A 24858-nucleotide genomic window follows, 5' to 3' on the forward strand; every position below is an offset into this window, starting at 1 on the left:
GGGCTGCCACCTAGTCACTGTGCCTGATAGCTGGTCTTCTTGATGGAAACAAGGTTGGAAAGGTGGGCATGGGATGGGTCAGGTTATAAAGGGCCTCGTCTTCCAATCATAAGTGACAAATGAGATGAAATTTTTTTAATGCAAGAGGCCCTAAATGGGCAAGGCTCAAACTCATACTTTGAGCTCTTTCATGCCCACTGGTCAACTGGACTGGCATTTCTGGGGACTAAGGAGAGGATTTCCTCAGAGCTCCTTAGCTGGAGGAGTAACCCCTGTCATGAGAAAGGGGTGCAATTATACACCCTGTTTCATGTGGTGGAAAAGAAACCAAATGCCTCTAGAATGCTTTACTATGCCCAGTCCTCTCTGTAAACTTAGAGCAGGTTTAGTAATAATAAAAATAACGATAGTAACTCCATTTTATTTTACTTTATTTTATTTTTTGAGAAGGAGTTTTGCTCTTGTTGTCCAGGTTGGAATGCAATGGCACAATCTTGGCTCACCACAACCTCTGCCTCCTGGGTTCAAGTGACTCCCCTGCCTCGGCCTCCCGAGTAGCTGCGATTACAGGCATGTGCCACCATGCCTGGCTAATTTTGTATTTTTAGTAGAGATGGAGTTTTTCCATGTTGGTCAGACTGGTCTTGAACTCATGACCTCAGGTGATCCACCTGCCTCAGCCTCACAAAGTGCTGGGATTACAGAAGCGAGCCACTGTGGCTGGCCTACTAACTCCATTTTATTTTGAACTTGCTAAGGAGTAAAAACAGCATTAAGCATTTTACAAATGATTTTATTTTATTCTCAAAACAATCCTGTGGGTATAGCATTATTAGTATCTCAATTTACACTCAGGTGGAGGCTCAGTGAATCTAACTTTACTTTGACTGGGGTAGCCTCAGAACACACCTCATGGGTCACAGTTCTAATCATTACCTTGTACTGCCTCTGATCCTCATATCATCAACCAGCCATTCCCTTGGGGATGTGAGGGACTCAGAACTTTATAGCTACTGTCATTGAATGATTCCCTTCTATGCTCTTTACAGATATGATTCATCAGTTCATCTGTGAGCTCTTGACAGCAATGTGAATCAAGAGGTGCATGTTATTATCATCCTCATTTTATAGTTGAGAAAAATGATGCTCATTAAAGTCAAGAAACCAGCCAAAAGTCACACAGCCTATAAGTGAGTGGCAGAGCCAGGTATGGTTTTAAGGTCTCTTGTCTCTCCATAGAATGATCTTTTCTGTACACCGTTGTAGAGGAGGAAAAAATGGGTGGGTCAGATGAACCAAGTTTATATAGTGTTCTGAGTTACAAAAAAGAATAGTGGCGTGGGGCTTCTGGGGGCTGGTGGCAACACAAATTATGGGAAGGTGAGGGGAAGAAATGTCCTGTTATGGAGATAAAATCTCTCAGGAAGTGACAGTTGTCAGCCCTCTTCTTGACACAGATAGCTCTCTAAAAATATAAATTTCCGTTGTAGATGTAAATTTATTTTACAAAAGGAAGGACAGCTTTTCAGAGCAACTCCTCTGTCTGCAGTTTCTCAGCATAACCAGCTGAAAGAAATAAGCAAGATAAATATATATTTTGGAGTTCTGGTCTCCAACAGTCATATTTGGAGTGGTGTGTCTTTTTTGAGACGGAATCTCACTATTGCCTGCTGGGGTGCAATGGCACGATGTTGGCTCACTGCAACCTCTGCCTCCCAGGTTCAAGTGATTTTCCTGTTTCAACCTCCCGAGTAGTTTGGGATTACAGGTGTGCATCACCACGTCCGGCTAATTTTTCTATTTTTTTAAGTACAGACCGGGTTTCACCATATTGGCCACGATGGTCTCGAACACCCAATCTCGTGATCCGCCCGTCTCAGCCTCCCAATAGAGCTGGGGTTACAGGCATGAGCTACGGCGCCCAGCCAGCGCCAACACTGTTGAGTGCATACTCCTCTAGCTTTAAACATACCGCCTAAATACTGTAACCCGTGCCGAGCTGAAAGTGACTGCACATGCGCACACGCCAAGCCCAACTTGGACGCAGGGCAGTGCCAGCCACGTGTTCCCAGGTGCCAACGCGGGCCAAGCGCGAAGGCGAGATCTGGGCAGCGTGGACAGGCACTAGCTAATAAGAACGGGCTCTTGCCGAGTCACAAGACTAGATCTAGAAAACTACATTTCCCAGAAGGAGCCTGCGGTGTCTGCCTTTGCTGGATGACGTACATCCGGAAGATCGGCTCCGGAAAGGTTGCTTAGAGGAAGTAGGCGGTTCTAAACCACCAGCGGCTAGGCCTGTTTCCGGTAGGATCAGTGGACGGCGGCAGAGGGAGTGCGGAACCGGCGTTGTCCAGTGAGCTTTTCCAAGGCTGTACAGACATGGCGGCGGCTTTTCGGAAGGCCGCTAAGTCCCGGCAGCGGGAACACCGAGAGCGAAGCCAGGTAGGACCATGCAGGTTCCACGAGCGCTGGCCCTTGTCGCCATGTGTTACTCTCGTCCCAACCCTCTCGCCACCCTGGGATCCCAGTCCAAGCTGTATGTAAATGTACGCAAATGTATGCTAATACAGCTGGCGTGGCTGGGGCGGGGCTTCGCGGCAACGAGTGGAGGGGCTTTGTCGTTCCCGTTCTAGCAAGAGCAAGGGCTGCTCCCCATTCCTTGGGGCCATCAAACGTACTCTGGAAGATTTCAGTGTGGTGATTGAATTAAGACAATATATGTTAAGTGCTCGGCCTCTTCTGAGGCAGCCGAGGTCAAAGCTCTTACAGGCAACAACTGCCAGGCTGAAATTGGATCCCGCGTCTTAATGCTCAGCTCCTCCTGCTGCATATGGTGGCACTGACCGAGGAGACTGTCGTTACTAATGTGGTATTATCATACTGGTCTTGTGGTTCATAATGATCTGCCACATGTGCCTTTTGTTTATGCCTTACCCCTTAATGTTGGTGTTTTCCACTCCCATTATACAGATGAGGAAACTGAGGCCCAGCGTGGTGACTTGTCCATTTATAAACACCAGATTCAGGCAGAGTAAACAGTTCCAGGATTTCTATGGTGGGTGTGTCTGTGTGGGGAGGTTGAGTAGAAATAAGTTTATATTGATACACTTTCAGGAATCCCATGCTTAATATCTGATTCAGAAAGACTCTTAGGCATACGTATATATGTGCTCCAACTTCATTTTACAGATAAGGAAGAGAGGGGAAAGGATGTGTCCAGAGTTGTGCAGCTGACTGATGGGATACAACTAAGGCCTCTTAACTATAGTTCAGTCTTCCTGCTTAATAGCATTTATCAGAGTTGTTGTTGTTGTTTTTTTTTTTGAGACTGAATCTTGCTCTGTTGCCCAGGCTGTAGTACAATGGTGTGATACCGCCTCACTGCAACCTCCACCTCCTGGCTTCAAGTGATTCTCCTGCCTCAGCCTCCTGGGTGGCTGGGGCTACAGGTGTGCACCACCATGCCCAACTAATTTTTTGTATTTTTAGTAGAGATGGGGTTTTGTGATGCAGGCCAGGCTGGTCTCGAACTCTTGACCTCAGGTGATCCACCCACCTCGGCCTCCCAAAGTGCTGGGATTACAGGTGTGAGCCACCACACCCGGCCAAAACTATTACCTTTTGAGCACTTATTATGTGCTAGGCAGAGCCCTGCATGTTTTACAATTGTCTCATGGATCCTACACCATCCCTATGAGGTGGATGTTAATTCCTCATTTTACAAATAAGGAATCTGGTGCTTAAGGAGATTGAATAGTATATCCAAAGTCATAGTTGTCAGTAGTGGATTTGTATTAGCAGAGAAGACAGAGGGCTTTCAAAGCTGGCCATGGACATGGCATGGCCGTGGCTGAATAAGAACAGAAGGCCTATGTGGAAGAGGTGAGGAGAAGGCCATGCTGGAAAGGTGGGTAAACCATCGACACAGATGTTCCATATTTGGGTACTTTGGGCTTTCTCCTGTAGATCCTTCCGTAGGGCAGCAGGGGGGCTACTGAAGATATTTTGTATGGAGGGTGTATATGTTAATTACATAAACTATTTCAGATATTAATACCAGGTTTTCTTCTGTAATGCAGATGTACATTCAAGTGAACATGAGAGATCTCAAGAGTTCTGCCTCTTCTCATGTTGTTGCTCTTTTGACCCTTTAGCTTTCTTTGTCTACTCTGTCAATCTCCTTTTATCTGCTGTAATTAAAGTTAATTTTTTTTTTTTTTTTTTTTGAGACGGAGTTTCGCTCTTGTTACCCAGGCTGGAGTGCAATGGCACAATCTTGGCTCACCGCAACCTCCGCCTCCTGGGTTCAGGCAGTTCTCCTGTCTCAGCCTCCTGAGCAGCTGGGATTACAGGCATGCACCACCATGCCCAGCTAACTTTTTGTATTTTTAGTAGAGAGGGGGTTTCACCATGTTGGCCAGGATGGTCTCGATCTCTTGACCTCGTGATCCACCCGCCTCGGCCTCCCAAAGTGCTGGGATTACAGGCTTGAGCCACTGCGCCTGGCCCACAAGTTAAAATTATTAAGGGAGGTTTGGTGTTACTTTATTTATTTTTTTGGATAGGGTCTCGCTCTATCTTTAGCCCCAGGCTGGAATGCAGTGGGGCAATCACTGCCCACTTCAGGTTCAACCCCCTCAAGCCATTCTTTTGCCTCAGCCTCCTGAGTAGCTGGGACCACAGGTGTACACCATGACACCCAGCTAATTTTATTTTATTTTTTAATTTGTAGAGGTGAGGTCTCACTGTGTTGCCCAGACTGGTCTTGAACTCCTGGGCTCAAGTAATTTGCTCACCTCTGCCACCCAAAGTGCTGGGATTGCAGGTGTGAGCCCGGCCTTAAATAGTTATTTATTGCATCATTTGAAGCATAAAAGATGAGACAGATGACTGTTAAAAATCCTACCCAAATTATTATACAAGTTTTTGTTTGTTTTGTTGAGATGCGGTCTCATTCTGTTGCTTGGGCTGGAATGTTATGGTGTGATCTCGGCTCACTGCAACCTCCACCTCCCAGGTTCAAGCGATTCTCCTGCTTCAGCCTCCCAAGTAGCTGGAATTACAGGCACCCACTAATTTCATGCCTGGCTAATTTTTGTAGAGACAGGGTTTCACCATGTTGGCTAGACTTGTCTTGAACTGCTGACATTGTGATCCACCCACCTTGGCCTCCCAAAGTGCTGGGATTACAGGCATGAGCCACTGCACCCCACCTATTATACAAGTTTAAACACTAGAGAAGTGTATGCATTTCCCAAAATGTTAAGATTATTCGCAATAGAAGAGAACTCAGTCTACTGTGATGGTCCTAGGTAGAATGGGGTCTAGTTTTAGCTCTGCTACTTACTAGTTCAGTGTTCTTGGGCTTATCATTCTCTAAACCTCATTCCCTTTGTGGAAAACTGTGATAACAGTAGTGCCTGTTTCACCTTCTTTTCGTGATTGTTGTGGGGATTAAATGAAATTGTGTAGTGAGCATAACACATTGTTTTTTGACAGAGTAAGTGCTTCATAAATATGAACTATTATAATGATGTAGGCAAGAGAAGCCAGCACAGATGCTGACATATGCTAAGTGCTCAACAAATGATGGTATGCAGAAAGATGGTACCAAGATTTAATCCTTATACCTTCTGTGCTCTCCAAGTCTGTGTCAGAGAAAGTACTTTTTGTCATACTTTTTTCTCATACCTAGTACCAGAATTATAATAATAATAGTAGGGGCCAGGTGTGGTGGCTCATGCCTGTAATCTCAGCACTTTGGGAGGCCCAGGCGAGCGGATCACCTGAGGTCGGGAGTTCGAGACCAGCCTGACCAACATGGAGAAACCCTGTCTCTACTAAAAATACAAAATTAGCTGGTTGTGTTGGTGCATACCTGTCATCCCAGCTACTTGGGAGGCTGAGGCAGGAGAATTGCTTGAACCCAGGAGGCAGAGGTTGTGGTGACTGGAGATTGCGGTGAGCCAAGATTGTGCCATTGCACTCCAGCCTAGGCAACAAGAGCGAAACTCTGTCTCAAAAAATAATAATAATAATAATAATAACTCATGCTGGACAGCTGCTATGTGTGAAACCATGTGCAGTCATAACCATTTACACAAGCTCCTTGAATCCTCAGGATAACCTGGAGAAGCAGGTACTGTTCTCATGTTACAGTCAGGAAATAGCGGTTCAGAGAAGTTAACTGACATGCCCAAGGTCACAGATTGTTCAGAGGTAAAGCTTAGATTTGAACCCCTATCTCCAAACTCTAAATTTAGCTCCCTTACCACAGTTGCCTCCCTGTTACTATGTTTTCCCTTTGTAGTATTTTCTAAACCCATGGATTAAGTTGGTAGTAATTTTAGTACAACTGGCAACTGCTTGCTTAGTGCCGAGTCATTGTTGCCTCTCTCTGTCCTTAATAGGCCAACAAACCTACTACAGCAGTGCTTGTGACCTGTCTGGTGCTGGCGTGGTCCCTCTCATCCTTGGGCAGAGCCCAGTTGTTGGGAGGGGAGGGAACAGGGCCATGGGTTAGCTCCAAGGACTGGATTTACTGAGCGCTGCAGACTCCAGTGCCTGTGAGGTGTCACGTTGGTTTGGATATGTGTTCACCGAGGAAACTAAGCACTGTCATTTTTCCTCTTGTCTTCTAGCCTGGCTTTCGAAAACATCTGGGCCTGCTGGAGAAAAAGAAAGATTACAAACTTCGTGCAGAGTGAGTTCAGTCTTTCTGGTAGAGTCGCTGCCGAGAAAGCTTACAACCTCCTTGCACTGCAGCTGAATTGCCTGAGTGTCCGACAGGGGATCATTTCCTGCCATTGATAAAATGGCCAAAGCGCTGGCAGCCTGTCAGATGATTTTTTCTGTGACCCTACATTTCTCTCTTTGTTTAAGGCACATCATTATTTATTTAACTGTAGTGGCATTGTGAGTTATTTTTATTATGTTGTTCCAGAGCGTTTTTCTCATAGTGGCTTTGATTTGGCTCGGCCTTGATGTTTGAGCCCAAAGCTGAATTTTTTTTCTCTTCGTTTTCTTGAAGTGCAAGATATAATCTAAAATTCCATTTGTTGAGTCTCTTACATCACCATGTGTGTGGTGTGGTGTGGAATGAAGAGATGTGAAAGACAGATTCATGAGACCAAGCGTGGGTGATAATGAACTCTGAAAACATTTTATAAAACAATTATCCCCATTCTTCTTCTCTATTAGCACTTGATTTGCAGAATACTTCATAATTATTTGTTAGCCATACATGTCAGCTGAGGTCCTTCTTATGCCCCTGGTATAGATGGTGGCGATGGATTAAGTGGGTTTCTGTAGGTCCCAGAGATTTTAAGGCTAATGATAATTAAGTGTTGCTTATTGGGCCAGGCAGTGTTCTAGGATATTTACCATTTTTACACCTGACTTATCCTTCCCAACCAACCTTCTGGGATAGGTTACTATTACCATATTCATTTTACAAATGAAATTGGGATGCAGAGTAGTTAAATAATTTATCCAAAATTGCTTAGCCAGAAGTGTCAAGTCCAGATTTGAACCCATGCTGTCTGGCTCCAGAGTCCACGATTCTAGTCATTATGCTATACTGTACTGTGTAGTTTCTGAATTATATGTGGTCATTTGGTGCCCAAGCTTACACGATATCATCTCTAAGGAGTTTTAATTTGTTTGTTTTTTTTTTTTGAGACGGAGTTTCGCTCTTGTGGCCCAGGCTGGAGTGCAATGGCGCGATCTCGGCTCACCGCAACCTCCGCCTCCTGGGTTCAGGCAATTCTCCTGCCTCAGCCTCCTGAGTAGCTGGGATTACAGGCACCTGACACCATACCCAGCTAATTTTTAGTATTTTTAGTAGAGACGGGGTTTCACCATGTTGACCAGGATGGTCTCGATCTCTTGACCTCGTGATCCACCCGCCTCGGCCTCCCAAAGTGCTGGGATTACAGGCTTGAGCCACCGCGCCCGGCCAGGAGTTTTAATTTGTACTTTGGTGTCTCCCTGTAATGATGTCAATGGCACGGAAACATATGTGGGCTGGGGACAGTTAATTTCAGGTTCCACTAGAATAGAACTGTTGATTAGATTGTGGACCCTGTGAAGACATGAGCTCAGCTCAGTGACAGTGGAGTGTTGGTCAGATCCAGTCACTGCTTTGGCTTTTTCGAGTTTTTGTGTGACCTTTTAGATGCTTGTAAAGTTTGCTTATTGTGGGATTTTGTTTTTTTAAAGTTATTTCGTTTGTTTTTTGCTATGCATTTAACCTGTCTTTAGTGACTACCGTAAAAAACAAGAATACCTCAGAGCTCTCCGGAAGAAGGCTCTTGAAAAAAATCCAGATGAATTCTACTACAAAATGACTCGGGTTAAACTCCAGGTGGGTGCCCAATGGCTTGGTTGGTGTTTTGAGCTCCACACATTGGAAAATAAGGACAGGGAGGAGATGGAGAGGAAGGATCCTTGGCCTTAATTTAACCCTTCCCTGGTTACTCCAGGTGCTCTCGGTCAGTGTCCAAGGCAAACTTGCCACTTCCAGAGGAGCATGCATTTCTGCCTTTGAATCCGAGTTGTCTTAGCCCTGGAGCTGTTCTAGGATGGCTGGCTGGAGGTGCTACACTGAACGTGCGCCTCAGGGGCCTGTGTCTAGGAGTGCTGTTAGCATGCAACATTTGGTGGTTTTTTTGCTTTGGGGGGTTTTCTTTTTTTTTTTTTTTTTTTTGATGGATTCTCTTTCTGTTGTCCAGGCTGGAGTACAGTGGCATGATCTTGACTCCCTGCAACCTCTGACTCCCGGGTTCAAGTGATTCTTGTGCCTCAGCCTCCTGAGTAGCTGGAACTACAGGCACACACCGCCATGCCCGGCTAATGTTTCGTATTTTTAGTAGAGATGGGTTTCACCATGTTGGTCAGGCTGGTCTTGAACCCCTGACCTCAAGTGATCTGGCCGTCTTGGCCTCCCAAAGTGCTAGGATTACAGGTGTGAGCCACTGTACCTGCCCTATGGTTGTCTTTGTTCTAACCATGTACTGTGCCACAACTTATTAATGATTTTAATCTAATAGGGAATATATCTTTTACATTTGGATTTTAGGATGGAGTACATGTTATTAAGCAGACTAAGGAAGAGGTAACTCCAGAACAACTAAAGCTGATGAGAACTCAGGATGTCAAATATATAGAAATGAAAAGGGTTGCAGAAGCTAAGGTAACAACTCATTCTCTGTTCTGTTTGGTTTATTGGTTAAGAAAGAAACTTAAAATCGTCAGTCTCAAGTTATTTGTTAATTTATTCTGGCATTTACAATCTTACCTGTTTGTGTTAATGATTTGGAAGTATAGTTAGCATGGTAGTGGAAGGAGTTCAAGTTTGTGAATGAGACAGCCCTAGGTTTGAGTTCTGGCACTGCCAATGACTTAGCCCCATGACAGTGGGCAAATTCAACTCCCTGGGGCTCTTCCCTCATTTCTGTCTCAGAGGATTGTTGCAAGGGTTAAGTGCATTTTGGGAAGCGCCTAGCCCGGTACTTGATGTATACTTGGAATCCTTTCCTTTAAAAGGATGAAGCTTCCTGCCGACAAATGATGGAAGGAAAAAAGAAAAAGAAAAAAAAAAATAAAAAAAGAAAAATAAGATGAAGCAAGTTCTTTGCTGGCTGGCAATAATGATGTGAAATGGTTTAAACTTTGGCAGTTTTTTTTTTTTTTTTTTGATATGCCAGAAGAATCTAATATAAAGTGAGACCATATTCTGTGTTCTAGAAAATTGAAAGACTAAAATCAGAGCTCCATCTGCTGGATTTCCAGGGGAAGCAACAGAGCAAGCATGTGTTCTTTTTTGACACCAAAAAGGAAGGTATGAAATGTTTAAAGGTTTCTGGGACAGTCTACCATGCCAGTCTGTGTTGTTTGGTGTTAGAAACAGACAGTGCCTTAAGAATTGTCTTGAATTTTAGTTGAACAGTTTGATGTTGCAACTCACCTGCAAACAGCCCCGGAACTAGTCGACAGAGTCTTTAATAGGCCCAGGATAGAGACCTTGCAGAAGGAAAAAGTGAAAGGAGTTACCCATCAGACTGGACTTAAGGTAATTTTCTCTGTTCTTCACATGTGAGTTTAGGGGAATCTAAGTTCTTTGTTTTTTTTTTTTTTTTGCCACTGCATTTAAAATAATTTTTAAAGTTTTATTATTATTTTTTAGATAGAGTCTCACTTTGTTGTGGGGTGCAGTGGCATGATCTTGGCTCACTGCAACCTCTGCCTCCTGGGTTCGAGCAATTCTTATGCCTCAGTTTCCCCATTAACTAGGACTACAAGAGTGCATCTCCACACCCAGCTAATTTTTGTGTTTTTGTTTTTTTTTTTGAGATGGAGTTTCGCTCTTGTTACCCAGGCTAGAGTGCAATGGCGCGATCTCGGCTCACCTCAACCTCCGCCTTCTGGGTTCGGGCAATTCTCCTGCCTCAGCCTCCCGAGTAGCTGGGACTACAGGCGTGCGCCACCATGCCCAGCTAATTTTTGTATTTTTTAGTAGAGATGGGGTTTCACCATGTTGACCAGAATGGTCTCGATCTCTTGACCTCGTGATCCACCGGCCTTGGCCTCCCAAAGTGCTGGGATTCCAGGCGTGAGCCACCGTGCCCGGCCAATTTTTGTGTTTTTCATAGAGATGGAGTTTTGCTATGTTGGCCAGGCTGGTCTTGAATGCCTTACTTCAGTTGTTCCACCTGCCTTGGCCTGCCAAAGTGTTGGTATTACAGGTGTGAGCTACTGTGCCCCACCTAAAATAATAATAATAATAATTATTTTTTTTTGAGACGGAGTTTCGCTCTTGTTACCCAGGCTGGAATGCAATGGCGCGATCTCGGCTCACCGCAACCTCCGCCTCCTGGCTTCAGGCAATTCTCCTGCCTCAGCCTCCTGAGTAGCTGGGATTACAGGCACGCGCCACCATGCCCAGCTAATTTTTTATATTTTTAGTAGAGACGGGGTTTCACCATGTTGACCAGGATGGTCTCGATCTCTTGACCTCGTGATCCACCCGCCTCGGCCTCCCAAAGTGCTGGGATTACAGGCTTGAGCCACCGCGCCCGGCCCTAAAATAATTATTAATGAAAACCCATGAAGTTCTTTTAGAAAAGTGGATTTGTAGGAGGATTTGAAGGAGGATTTGATGATGGGATGGAAGTGGGGAAGGGCTCCGTTTCTGTGATCGGAGGATGTGTTGGTATAGTGGTCAGGAGCTTAGGTTCTGGCTTTTAGACCTGGGTTTGAATCCCAATTCTGACACTGCGCTTTGTGCTTTTAATGCTTGTAACAGATGCCAGTGTTTTTAAAATGCAGAGACAGGAACGATTGCTGAAGATGAAAGGATTTGGAATACTTTAATATTGAACCTTTAGCAGTGAATGCACACATCAAAAGGCCTTTCTATTAAAAAATAATTTTTTTTGAGGCAGGGTCTCATTTTGTCACCCAGGCTGGAATACAATGGTGTGATTATGGCTCACTGCAGCCTCCACTTCTTGGGCTTAAGCAATTCTCCTGCTTCTGCCTCCTGGGTAGCTGGGACCACAGGTGTGTGCCACAATGCCTAGCTAAATTTTAATTTTTTTTTTGTAGAAATGAGGTCTTGCTATGTTGCCCAGGCTTGTCTCAAACTCCTGAGCTCAAGTGTTTCCTCGTGCCTTGGCCTTCTGACATGCTGGGATTACAGGCGTGAGCCACCATGCCTGCCCAAAAGGTCTTTCATATTATGTATTGTAACAAACATTTTGTATTGACTTTTCCTTATGGTGCTTTCCGTCACTGTAACTGGGTTGTGCAGAAGACATGCTTTTTCTCAAAGCCTTCTGGAGTTGAACTCTTCTGACTGATTCATTAAAAAAAAATGCTGTCAATGTGTTTCAAGCAGACAGCTGTTCTGTTTTGATTTGAATCATTTACACCGCATCAGTTTTGCTTCCAATGTTTAATTTCACAGCAGTTTTCTCTAGCTCAGAGGCAGCTAAACTTGCTTTAGTAATATAAATACCCCTAATTAGTTTGACTATATTGGGTAATCCCATAAATCTGACAGTCTGTGCAGTAAAGCGAAAACAAAAGCTGTCTGAAACCACTGCTGTGAGACTGTGCTAGAATCCGTGGATTGTTGAAGTCTGAGGCCCAGTAATATTTCCCTCTATGTAGATAACACTTCCAGCTGAAGAGCCTGCTCTTGAGCGCTCTGTGATAACCCTGTTATTTGTCAATTAGGTGTACTTTCAGTTAGCCATGTCATTGATACTTCTCAAGAATTGTGGTAGTCCCTAAAAAGATTAGTATTCCAAACTCCCATGTAGAATTGTTCACCAGCATAGCTTTTGAAAAGTTAGGAAGGTCTAGATTTTGCCATTTTGTCTAGTAGTGCTGTTTCTTTCTATTTTGTTTACTGCAAAATTATTTTTATTAAGAGACTGCTGGTGGGTGGATTGCAAGGATATTTTGTCTGTAACTTGGTATGGGTAGACAACCCAGGAATGAGCTTTAGGGGGTCTGTGAAGGCCCCCCTTTCTTGCTGGTATTTTGTGCAGATAGCTACATGTGATCGCACAACCTTTTATAAACATATGTGTACATTTATCTCAAGAAAGATCCCAGGCTGGGCGTGGTAGCTCATGCCTATAGTCCCAGCACTTTGGGAGGCCAAGGCGGGTGGACGGCTTGAGGTCAGGAGTTTGAGATTAGCCTGGCCAACATGGTGGAAAAAATCATGTCTCTACTAAAAATACAAAAATTAGCCGGGCATGGTGGCGGGCACCTGCAATCCCAGCTACCTGGGAGGCTGAGGCAGGAGAATTGCTTGAACCCAGGAGGCAGAGGTTGCAGTGAGCCAATATCCTGCCACTGCACTTCAGCCCGAGCGACAGAACAAGACTGTGTCTCAAAAAAAAAAAAGAAAGAAAGGTCCCAAAGCTTTCATCAGTTTCTCTGAGGTTGATGGTTCCCCAAAACTTAAGGACCCCACTGGTCTTTGAGGAGTCGTTAGCAGTGAGAATTCCCAGGTCAGCTTCAGCTGAAAAAATTCCTCTGCTCTCTGTATGGTAAGATTCTCAGGTACCAGCACACTGCCTGGGGACCCTTCTGTTCTCCATTCACTTTGTGTAGGGTTTCCAACACTGACTCATTCCTGCCATCATCTCAGGTGATTGCAGCACTCACACAAAGGTTGAAGCAGCTTAGTATAGTAGTGGAAAGATTCCTGGGGTTTGTGAGACGGGGACAGTCTGACTCTGCTCCAGGTGAGCCATGTGTCTTTAGGCCACTTACTTCTTCTCTGGGCCTCATTTTTCTGCTTTTGTAAATGATAGGTTTTGATAAGGTAGTCTATAGGGTTTCTTTTTTTTTTTTTTTTTGAGATGGCGTTTCACTCTTGTTGCCCAGGCCAGAGTGCAATGTCACAGTCTTGGCTTGCCGCAACCTCCGCCTCCCAGGTTCAAGCAATTCTCCTGCCTCAGTCTCCCAAGTAACTGGGATTACAGGCATGAACCACCACGCCTGGCTAATTTTGTATTTTTAGTAGAAACAGGGTTTCACCATGTTGATCACGCTGGTCTCAAGCTCCTGACCTCAGGTGATCTGCCCACCTTGGCCTTCCAAAGTGCTTGGATTACAGGCGTGAGCCACTGTGCCTGGCCTAGGGCTCCTTTTTAATAAAAAAAAAAATTTTTTTTTGGAGACAGAGTCTCGTTATGTTGCCCACACTGGTCTCAAACTCCTGGGCTCAAGCAATCCTCCTGCCTCAGCCTCCTAAACTCCTGGGATTACGGTCGTGAGCCACTGTCTGGCCCAGGGTTCCTTTTAGCTTCAGAATGTGATGTTTCTAAAATGGGCAGCTTCATTGTTATCACATTATGTTGATTCTGGTGAAAGGGATTTGATGAAACTCTGCAGTTGGCTTAAATGGATTAAGAAACAGTTTCTTGCTCATTTTTGTCCTGTTCATTGTGTCACTGAGAATACATCTGTTTCTTCTGCAGCGAATAGCTAAAGAAAGGCAAAAGCAATATAACTGCCTGACACAGCGGATTGAACGAGAGAAGAAATTGTTCGTTATTGCTCAGAAAATTCAAACACGCAAAGATCTTCTGGTGAGGAAAGAGAGCCTTAGGCCTTTTTTTTTTTTTTTTCCTTTTCTGTCTCGTAAAGGTCTTAACTCAGACTGGATTTCAGCTATGTGTAAATCAATCCCAGTGAAAATGTCTGCTCCTCAGGGGCAGTGGTTTGAGCCAGTGTCTGTTACTCTGACAGTGTTGAAATGTTCCTTGATTAAGAAGGTAATAAGGGGGTTATTAGTCAGTGCTTTGGAACAGCAAAGGGTAGGATCGGGTAGCGTATGAACTTTATAGCTTATGAGCAGCTCCCGTAACATTTAAACAGGTTAACAAAACAGTGCATGTCACTCATTGGTGTTTAAAAATAGACAACATTGTGTAGTTAAATAGCAGAGCTGAGGAATATAAGATGCCTCCTTCATATTCTTATCATTTCTCTAAATGTCAAATTCTTATGCTTTGCGGATCATTTAAGTCAGCCTTTCTCAACTGGGGTTCCGTGAGAGAATTAAAATGATAATTTTAAATGAAACAACTACGTGAACACCTTTTTTCTCAATTTTCCCATGGAGTATACACAGCCAGTACTTTTTAGAGGCTTAGGGGAGAAGTTAATTCACTGTATGCAGTGGATGCCTTGGGCAGTAGGGCTCTGTCTCTTCTCAACTTCGAGAAGGGCTGAAACGGGGCTTTCTAATAGGTAGTTTATTAAGCTTTTTATTTTAGAAAGTGACCATTTCCTTCTCTTTACTGATAACCTCTTTACTCTTTTGTAGGATAAAACTCAGAAAGTGAAGGTGAAGAAAGAAACAGTGAACTCTCCAGTTATTTATAAATTTCAGAGCCGTCGAAAACGTTGACATGTTATAGATAAGCCTTGTCATTCTGCATCAAAAATCTATTGTCTTTTTCTAGTAACTTCAAATTCCATTAGCCCAAATGGCACGGTTTTCCGGTTTGTAACCATAACTAAATTGTCAGTCTGGTATTAACGTCTTTCTATGGACAACATTAAATCTCCATCCCTTCTGTAATTATTTTTGGATTGTGAAATTAGTCCTATTTTTATATACATAACTTTTTTTTTTTTTTTTTTTACAATTTGAGATAAGGTCTTTGTTGTCAGGCTGGAAGTGCCGTTATGTGATCATGACTCACTGCAACTTTGAACTCCTGGGCACAAGTGATCTTCCTGCTTCAGCCTCTCAAGCAGCTGGTACTATAGACATGTGCCACCATGCCTGAGTAATGTTTAAATTTTCTGTAGAGACCAGGTTTTGCCATGTTGGCCAGGCTGGTTTTGAACTCCTGGGCTCAAGTGATCCTCCCACCTTGGCCTCCGAAAGGTCTGGGATTACAGGTATGAGCCACTATGCCTGGCCTGTAATTTTTTTTATTATGAAACTTATAGGATCTCATTACAGCAGATTTGGAAAACAGATTAATTCATTCCTAATCCCAGTACTTATTCAATAATAAGAAGTATTTATTGCATACTTAACTGTGCTAGGAGCTGGAGCTGTGGAGGTGAGCAATTACTGTGAGTAGAGTCTAGTTGATTTCCTCCATTTTGTAAAGCTATGCATCACTTTTTGTCCATGTTTTTGTGTTTTTTTTTTTTTTTTTTTTTTTTTTTTTGAGACGGAGTTTCGCCCTTGTTACCCAGGCTGGAGTGCAATGGCGCGATCTCGGCTCACCGCAACCTCCGCCTCCTGGGCTCAGGCAATTCTCCTGCCTCAGCCTCCTGAGTAGCTGGGATTACAGGCACGTGCCACCATGCCCAGCTAATTTTTTGCACTTTTAGTAGAGACGGGGTTTCACCATGTTGACCAGGATGGTCTCGATCTCTCGACCTCGTGATCCACCCGCCTCGGCCTCCCAAAGTGCTGGGATTACAGGCTTGAGCCACCGCGCCCGGCTTGTTTTTGTGTTTTATAGTTAACAATTTGATGTCCTACTTTTTAATTAAATCATTAGCTCTTTCCCACTTTGTTACATCACAAAATTTTTTTACAGTAATATACATTAAACAGTAAAATATTACTTTTAATGATTGCATAGTGTTTTATCCAGTGGATAGACTGATTTTACCCTCACTCATTATTTTATTGGCTATTCAGGTGGCTTCATAAATTATCCAAGGAGGAATTTTTTTCTCTTAACAGCTGCAGATAGAAACTCTTGGAACAAGGAACCCACAGGAGCACCTCTTCTTTATTGATGAAGCTCAAATCAGAATAGACCTGGCTCTGTCTCTGCCCTCTGCACTCCATACCAACTCACAATCCCAAGGCTATAATGGCTTAGTACAGACTTTCACTCTGGGAATATGGACCCCCCAAGTGTGTTGGCCAGCTTCCTTTTTTACCCTGGTTCTCTCCTTCATTTGCCCACATCAGGTCTATAGGCCAAGGCCAGTAAGGACAGGACTGAACATGCTTAGAGCAAACGTGGAAGAACAAAAAGCAGGGTTTTTGGCGGGTCGGTGGGGGCAGTGGGCTTGCTCAGCCCTTATCCTTGGAGGAAGAATACCCATGTATGGATTTTTTTTTTTTTTTTAAGACAGAGTTTCACTCCTGTTACCCAGGCTGGAGTGCAATGGCGCGATCTCGGCTCACTGCAACCTCCGCCTCCTGGGTTCAGGCAATTCTCCTGCCTCAGCCTCCTGAGTAGCTGGGATTGCAGGCACATGCCACCATGCCCAGCTAATGTTTTGTATTTTTAGTAGAGAAGGGGTTTCGCCATGGTGACCAGGATGGTCTCGATCTCTTGACCTCATGATCCACCCGCCTCGGCCTCCCAAAGTGCTGGGATTACAGGCTTGAGCCACCGTGCCTGGCCCACCATGTATGGATTTTAAGGCTTAAAAAAAAAAATTGGTAATAACTTAATAAGTGCCCATGACTATGAAGTTCGTGTGCAAGCCCAGACTGGAAGCCTGTTTCCTCAGGGTGTACCCAGTGGGATTTAAATCAGGGGCCCTGGAAAACAGGAAGAAGGGCCAGGAAACAGAAACCAGTAGCTTTTGCCTTGAGGAAGGAAATGCTTCCTACTGCGCGTGCCCACACTCCCTTCTGGGGAGGTGCTGAGCTCAGTCAGTGCTGACAGTTTTAGGAGACCTGAGGATCAAACCAGGGAAGGGACTCATCACAGTGATAATGGACAGAGGAATGAGCAGACTAAGCAGCAGTCTGATCCTGCGGTCAAACAGCTGGGTGCTGCTGCTCTGTCGCTTGCCCCTGCTGGGTGAGAAAATGGAGGATAGACCTAAATGCCTTCTCATGAGCCATATACCCACGTGAAGGTAGGCTTGCCCCATAGGATCTCATGTTCACAGATGCACAAGGCACGTATAACTCAGGCCTCATAAACAGGTGCGGGCATACCTACACACCCTCTGGTACGTGGGCACAAACAGTGACACTTGAAGAGGGACCCGCCCCAGCCAAACAGAGCAGGAAAGTCCATCCTCTTGGTGTGCTGTGAGTTCCAGGCTGAAGGTAATCAGAGAACTATAAGGGGAGCTGGGTGTTTTGAATTGCTGTTAACACTCTGTTGTCTCCAAGACCCAAGGTTGTTAAGCAAAGAGATTGGCTGCCCCTTGTGACTAAGCAAGGACAGCTCCAGCGCCATGGGTTCTGAGAATGGCCAGGGCTTTGCTGCTTTGGTGCTCATGGGACCCCAGACTCCTGGTTTGTTGGGGAGGGAAGAGTATTGTTTGCTTAGGATTCACCCTTCTTGGCCTAGGGTGATTGGGGCTGTTGATGGCATAGTGTTCTAGTTGTGCCAGCGGGGCTGTGGGCAGCCTATGGAGCTGGAGGGCATTTCTGAGGACTTGTTTGGCTCAGGTCTTGTGAGCAAATCCAAACCAGCTCCATGGTGACGTGGACCCTTCAGGTCTGTCCAACAGAGAATTCAGTGAGCCTGGCTCAGTCTTAGTCTGTTGTCACATCTTAGAGCCCTTCCCACCAAAGCAGGAGAGTGTCAACTTTTAGCTTTATTCTTTTTTTTTTTTTTTTTTTTAAAGACGAGGTTTCACCATATTGGTCAGGCTGGTCTCAAACCCTTGACCTCAGGCGATCCTCCCGCCTCAGCCTCTCAAAGTGCTGGGATTACAGGTGTGACCCACTGTGCCCGGCTAGCTTTATTCTTAAATTCATCTTTTTCTTTGAGATGGAGTCACACTCTGTTGCCCAGGCTGGAGAGCAGTAGTGCAATCTTGGTTCACTGCAACCTCTGCCTCCTGGATTCAAGTGATTCTCTTGCCTCGGCCTCTCTAGTAGCTCGGACTACAGGTGCAGAGATGGGGTTTGGCCATGTTGGCCAGGCTGATCTTGAACTCCTGACCTCAGGTGATCCACCCCTCCTCTACCTCCTAAAGTGCTGGGATTACAGGCATGAGCCACTGCTTCTGGCCAACCTTTTTCTGATTTCTGCTTCCTGGTGCCAGGGTGGAAGAGGGCCCAGCAGGTGGAGCTGCTGCCCCATTGCTGGGATCCTTCTTGGGGACTTGGTATCCACCCACCCAGCACACTTACTTGGCTTCTTTCAGAAGCGTCCTTGTACTTAGGAGGTGCTTGTATGTGTTTGCTTACTGAATTTAATGCCATGGGGGAGAGTTCCCATGAAGAAATGGGATTTTCTCCCCCCTGAGTTTGTGGTGAGTGTGGCCTGAGGAGGAAGGCTGGTGGGAAGGTGCTTTTTCCTTCCTATAGCCAGTGAGGACCACGTAGGGAGGGCCCTGTCATAGAGCCCCAGGTTTCCCACAGGGCGGTTCTGCCCAGACCTGGGAGGGGTCTCCCTCTGTGCCGCTCTGAGTGTTTGTTTATTGTTCACTGTCCTCGCCATGCTGCTGACTGTGGGGCACTGAGCAATTAGAGCTGCACGTCCTCCAGCAGGGAAGGCAGCCAACAGATGCAGACTCGCGCTGCCTACCTGCGGAGGCTGGTGAGGCCAGGGCCTGTTGGGACTTGAAACAGTGAGGCAAGTGGGTGTGTGGTGCTGGGCTCCCCCCCTCCAGTTCTCCCAGCATGCCAGTTCCTGGAGCCTTCTGTGCAGGGTGTTGGGGAAGGGCGGGCTGAACCGTGGGTGGGAGTCTTGGCTCAAAGCCCCAGGTGAGTGGAGGAATTGGGGGCGGACGTGAAGTTCTGTGTTGAGGTGGAGCTGGCAGGCCTCCTGGGCATATGCGGCTGCCTCCTGGGGTCAGAGGGTGCGCTCTCTGTACCCAACCAGGTCTCTACAGGTCTGTCTCAGCAGAAAGTGCCAGGAAGGATCAGAGAGAAGCTGTGAAACAAAGGGAGGCATAGCTTCCCTTCCAAGCCCGTTGCTGAGAGGTCAGAGTCTAGAGGGGCTGCCCAGTTCATGCTTCGGCCTGTTCTTTCCTAAACTGCTCTGGCCAGACGGAAGAAAGTCTCCACTGCTTCTCAGACCCCCTGTAATGAATCTCTGGGCTCCCTGTTCTTGGATCCATCATCATCACATTTAGGAAGTCTTGTCCAATCTACTCCTAGGTGAAACATACCCCTAGCTCTCCCTGTTCATCCTGTCTGCTTCGCTTGATGTAAAGGGGACAAACTGCTTAGGGCTGGGGTGGTGACACAGTCCAGTCCTGTGCTCCTGCGTGGTGGTAGAAGAGGCTTGTCCAGAACGGAGCTAAGGACCCAGCTTTTTCTAGGCAAAGGAACGTATCAAGGGGACTGTTGTTTCGGGGTAAGCAGAGGATGGAAACGAAGCCCTTTTCCCCTCCCTGCATCTGTCACCTGAGGGCCGTGCTCAGAGCGTGTTAATAAAACCCTGGTGCCCCAGGCAGCTGGGCAGCACCCTCCTCCCCAATCAGCCTGACTCATTTACAGCTTTCTCCCAGTTACCCCAAAGGCTTCTCTCAGAGGTGACAAATGTGGGGGGTTGGTTTCGGGTTTCATGTTTTCACATTACTGGGTGGAAAAAAAAAAAAAAAAAAACCACCTTTCCAAACCAAAAAAACCAACTTCTGTAGCAGAAACAACGAGTCCCGAGAGCACTAAAAATTTCCCCATCCTCTCTCCTCATCTGCTCAGAGACACTGAGACCAGTGACAGAGGGGTTAAGGGGAGGGGTTGGAGCCAGGCTGAGTGGAGTGCTGGGGACAGCCCCTTTGGAGGTGGCAGCACCTGCCTTCCTGCTTACAGGCAGGGGAGAACTTTTGCAGGGCCCTCCAGCTCTGGAGCCTGTGGTCTCCAGTGCCCGGAGATGGATTCCCAGGGCATGGGACAGCGAGCTCAGGATGGTGAGGGACCATGGAAGGAGGGGACCATCTCCCCTCCCTAGCTAATTTGATCCCAAGAGGTCTAGGACAGGTGTCCCTCCCAGGCAGAGGACTCGAGGTGGAGTGGTAGGTGGAATATAGAAGGTCCATCTGGCACACGGAGCCTAGGGGGCAGCACCCCCTCCTGTTGCTGGCTCAGTAGCATTATAGACCGCCCCTGCCCCACACCAGGGGCAGATGGTCTCCATGGCAGATGGAGACTAGGCCAGCAGTGGCAGGATGGGCTTTCTAGTTTCAGCCTGGCCACTCTGGCTAATAAGACAATCCGGGAGCAGTGGCAGGGCTAACTGCTGGTGTGTGTGTGTGTGCACGTAGGTGTGTGGGAGAGGGCGCCCTGGCCTTGTTGGGCCATTCTGGGGGAGAAGTAAAGAAGAGCCCCAGACAGAGTCAGTGGATCTTGGGGACACCCTCAAGTTTGCCACGTAAGGGTGGCGGCGCCTGGGCTCCTGAAGCTGCCCCTGTTAGTTCTTGTGTGAAGGGGCCGGCTCCTGGGGCGGAAGCCTCTGCTGCAGCTGGAGCCTGGACCGCTTGATGCAGACCTCCTGCCAGGTCCTCAGAGCTCAGGGCCTGGGCAGCAGCTCCTCCCAGAGGACGCGCCCATTTATTATGCTCTCCTGCTCCCTCATGGCTCAGGCAGGCAGCGGCCTTCATTAGCGGAGGAGCTGGGGTCTGTTTTGGCTGCCTCATCAGCATCAGTGAACTGCGTCCCTGCGAGATTTGATACAATTTAATTAACCTAATTAAAAGCTCTGATTGCAGAGATGATTGGGGTAGCGCCAGCAGCGACTGCATATTTATAATGAGCTGCAAGGTGTGGGACCGCAGCCAAACGCCACGCATCCTAATGAGCGGGAGCCGGGAGCCAGGGAGCGGGAGAGGGAACGTTTATTTTTGGCAACAATGCCCAGTTCCTCCCTGCCAGGGTGTCAGAGACCTGGGGAGCAGAGACGGACCTGCCCACTGTGCTCTTCCGCACAAAGTGGAAGCAGAAATGTGTGCTCTCTGCCGGTTCTAGGGCCCTGGGACCCCCAGGAGCACACGGTGCCTGTGTTTCTGTTGGCAGAGTAGGGGGCTGGGACCCCAGAATGCACTTTTCCTGCCTCTCTTATCTCTGGGAGGCAGGGGCTGCCTTCTGAACTGGGGCCTTGGTGTGAGGAAATGGCCCCGAAGAACCACCTTGTTTCCAGGCTCCAGGATTGCAGGGCTGTTTTCTCAAACTTGCCAAGGAAGAGACGGGGGCTGGCAGGACTGAGGGTGAGAGGCTGCCTGGGAGTCAGAAAAGTGGTCTGAATGCCCAGGAGTCCCGGATGATGATCCTGGGCCCGGGGCAGAAAAGAGAAACAGGAGGGGCAAATGTCCCAGCCATCCTGGAAGCTGGGGACCCGTGTCCCCATCTCCTCGCTCCTTTGAGGACCCTGCCCAGGGAGGCCAGCTGCCCTGGACTCTTCCTCTCCTCTCCTACTGCCTCTGTCTGGGAAGTCTTGGTTTGTCTGACTCAGCGTTTCCGCTGTAAATCACATCTAATAATACCGAGAGTGAGAGCTGAGACAGAGGTGCTGCGGGTGAAGGGGCACCAGGAAGGAGGGGCACGCCGCCTAGGTGCCAATGGGTGTCAGGCAGGGAGGGCGCTCTGAGGCAGCAGGAATGGGGACTGGGCTCTGAGGAAGAAGGTGGGAGCAGCCCGCCACCCCTGCCCCCATTCCTGCTCTGGAGTTGTGTAGGTCATGAGCTGAGCCAGGCTGGCCCAGCCCCCCCAGTGCTTTGAGTGCCGCCAGGACAAGATGAGATTTGTCCCAGCCTACCTTGCAGAGTTGCAGCTGTTTAGCTCCCTTATCAATCTTCTCTGTGGGTTTAATCATCTCTCTGTCATCCTGCTGGGGCAGCCCTCCCCTAACTGAAGCCCCCAGAGGGGCTGGAGCTTCTCAGCCCCAGCTTTCCTTCAGTCCCCCTCCCCCAGACACAAGCATCTTTCCCCACCTGACTTCCCCTGTGGGAGGCAGAGGGTGGGCCAGGGCGGCTTTGCTCCTGGTTTAGTCTCAGTGGCGGGGTGGGTGTCCTTGTTTTTGAAAGAGGTAAACAGGATGAAGGGTGGGTAGAGGTGGCACTAGCAGGGAATCTGTCCTAGCTGGGTCCCCAGGGTCTTTGACTCCATTCCAGCCTGGGTAGAACAGGGCCTAGAGGTCGGCTATGAGGGCTTTCTGCCCAGAACCAGGAGATTCTTGTGTAGGTGCACAATCCTTCCCCCATGCCAGCCCCTTGGGAGCTGTGGCCAGCTAGCCAGCTCTGGCCTCCTTCCCTGGGTGGGTCCTGTGGGGCTCCAGGGCCCGTGGGCAGCAACCACGAGCCCACGGCTTTGTGTGCATCTTGGGAAGGAGGGCACACAGGAGTCAATGGAGCCTGTGTTGTGGTCCAGGCGGGGAGCCAGGGCGCAAGGGGCTCTGGGGCCGACACAGTGCTGACGTGCAAGATGACCTTCAGGGCCGCGCTTCGGCCCTCTGCTGTGCTCTCCTTCCCCGCTGAGCATCTGGAGAATGGGCAAGGAGGTGGCATGGGATGGGGTATGTGCCCCCAGAGGGAACATGAGAAAGAGGGCCCTTCTTTCCCTGCTCCCTGCTGCTCACCCTAGGCTTTCTCTGTGCAAATGGTAGGCCAGCTCCTCCCCATTTCTCAGAAGGAGACATAAAGTCCCAGAGAGGGTTGGGATCTGGCTGAGCATCACCTAGCTTTTCCTCAGAGCAGGGGCTGTGAGACCCCTGCAGAGGGTCCCTCAGGAGGGAACCAAAGGTTCTGGAGGGCCACCAGCCAGTCCTGGGCTGGAGGGGGCTTGTTAGTTTCAGCTCAAGGCTGGGCTCTGGAAGACAATGGAGTGTTGATGAGGCTTCGGTCCTGGTCTCACATGACCTGACCAGGGCGGGTGGGTGGACCGCACGTGGCTGAGCTGCCTGGGCTGACCTTTGGTCACTGGCTAGGGAAGAGAGGAAGCCATGAAGACTCCTGCCCACTCCATGCTCTGGGCCCCCTGACACCCCCACCCCAGGAACTGCCCTCTGGGCACACACACTGTCTTCCACCTACCTTCTTCTTTAGTCTTTCTCTTTGCTCTGCCACATGTGGGAGCATGTGTACAATGTGTGTGTATTTGCGTATGAGAGTGTATGTCTGTGTGAATGTGAGAAGGGCAGCACAGGATGAAAGGGAGAGAAGAGACCCTCTTTCTGGGTTCTTCCCCATCAGGAATAAAGACAGAGTTTCAGCCAGGCACAGTGGCTCATGCCTGTAATCCAGGCACAGTGGCTCACGCCTGTAATCCTAGCACTTTGGGAGGCTGAGGTGGGCAGATTGCCTGAGTTCAGGAGTTTGAGACCATCCTGGGTAACATGGTGAAACCCTGTCTCTACTAAAAACACAAAAAATTAGCTGGGCATGGTGGTGTGCACCTGTAATCCCAGCCACTAGGGAGGCTGAGGCAGGAGAATCACTTGAACCTGGGAGGCAGAGGGCGCAGTGAATGGAGATCAGGCCACTGCACTCTAGGCTGGGTGACAGAACAAAACTCCATGTCAAAAAAAAAAAAAAAAAAAAAAAAAAAAAAAACGCTAGGTGCGGTGGCTCATGCCAGTAATCCCAGCACTTGGGGAGGCCGAGTCGGGTGGATCACTTGGGGTGAGGAGTTTGAGACCAGCCTAGTCAACATGGCAAAACGCCATCTCTACTAAAAATACAAAAATTAGACAGGCAAGGCTGGGCGAAATGGCTTATGCCTGTCATCCCAGCACTTTGGGAGGCCAAGGCAGGCAGATTGCTTAAGGTCAGGAGTTTGAGACTACCCTGGCCAACATGGTGAAACCTTGTCTCTACTAAAAATCCAAAAAATTAGCTGGGCGTGGTGGCATGTGCCTGTAGTCCTAGCCACTCAGGAGGCTAAGGCAGGAGAATTGCTTGAACCCAGCAGGTGGAGGTTGCAGTGAGCCGAGATTGTGCCATTGCACTCCAGCCTGGGAGACGGAGCGAGACTCTGTCTCAAAAAAGCAATTAGCCAGGTGTAGTGATGCACACATGCAGTCCCAGCTACTTGGGAGGCTGAGGCAGGAGAATTGCTTGAACCTGGGAGGTGGAGGTTAAAGTGAACAGAAATCGGGCCACTGCACTCCAGCCTGGGTGACGGAAAAAAAAAGACTGAGTTTCTTTCATTGTGGGGACAACACAGGGATGGGGCCAAGGCGTATGTGCATGTGCCTCTGCATGTGTGTGCAAGGGAGTGGATGTGTGTGCTTATGTGGAGGGTAATGCCCCCTGCTCTGCCTTGTCCTTTGACCTCTAGTAGGAGGAGTGATTTCTATGGTCAGCATCTTCCGGCTCAGGCTGGAACCAGAGCTGTGACTTTCAAGGTGACAGAGCCAGAGTGTCACTTTTCTAAATCTTTTGAGATAGGATCTCACCCTGGGCAACAGGGTGGAGTGCATCGGTGCGATTGTG

General features: G+C 47.8%; 1 protein-coding gene across 1 annotated transcript; it reads left to right on the plus strand.

The window, feature by feature from the left end:
* Positions 1–2266: 2266 nt before the first annotated feature.
* On the plus strand, positions 2267–16121 carry UTP11 (UTP11 small subunit processome component). The gene is made up of 8 exons (XM_039474578.2): positions 2267–2442; positions 6642–6703; positions 8263–8365; positions 9080–9193; positions 9748–9841; positions 9942–10072; positions 14004–14114; positions 14855–16121. Exons 1-8 carry the CDS (start codon positions 2380–2382, stop codon positions 14936–14938), a joined length of 762 nt encoding a protein of 253 aa, XP_039330512.2. The 5' UTR covers positions 2267–2379; the 3' UTR covers positions 14939–16121.
* Positions 16122–24858: the final 8737 nt, after the last annotated feature.

The sequence above is a fragment of the Saimiri boliviensis genome, chromosome 11, assembly GCF_048565385.1.
Source record: "Saimiri boliviensis isolate mSaiBol1 chromosome 11, mSaiBol1.pri, whole genome shotgun sequence".
NCBI classification, from domain to species: domain Eukaryota; kingdom Metazoa; phylum Chordata; class Mammalia; order Primates; family Cebidae; genus Saimiri; species Saimiri boliviensis.

Coding starts and splice junctions, on each gene's coding strand:
- UTP11 (XM_039474578.2), top strand. CDS start 2,380: ATGGCGGCGGCTTTTCGGAAGGCCGCTAAGTCCCGGCAGCGGGAACAC. Junction 6,704..8,262: donor GATTACAAACTTCGTGCAGA/GTGAGTTCAGTC, acceptor ACCTGTCTTTAG/TGACTACCGTAAAAAACAAG. Junction 9,194..9,747: donor AAAGGGTTGCAGAAGCTAAG/GTAACAACTCAT, acceptor TCTGTGTTCTAG/AAAATTGAAAGACTAAAATC.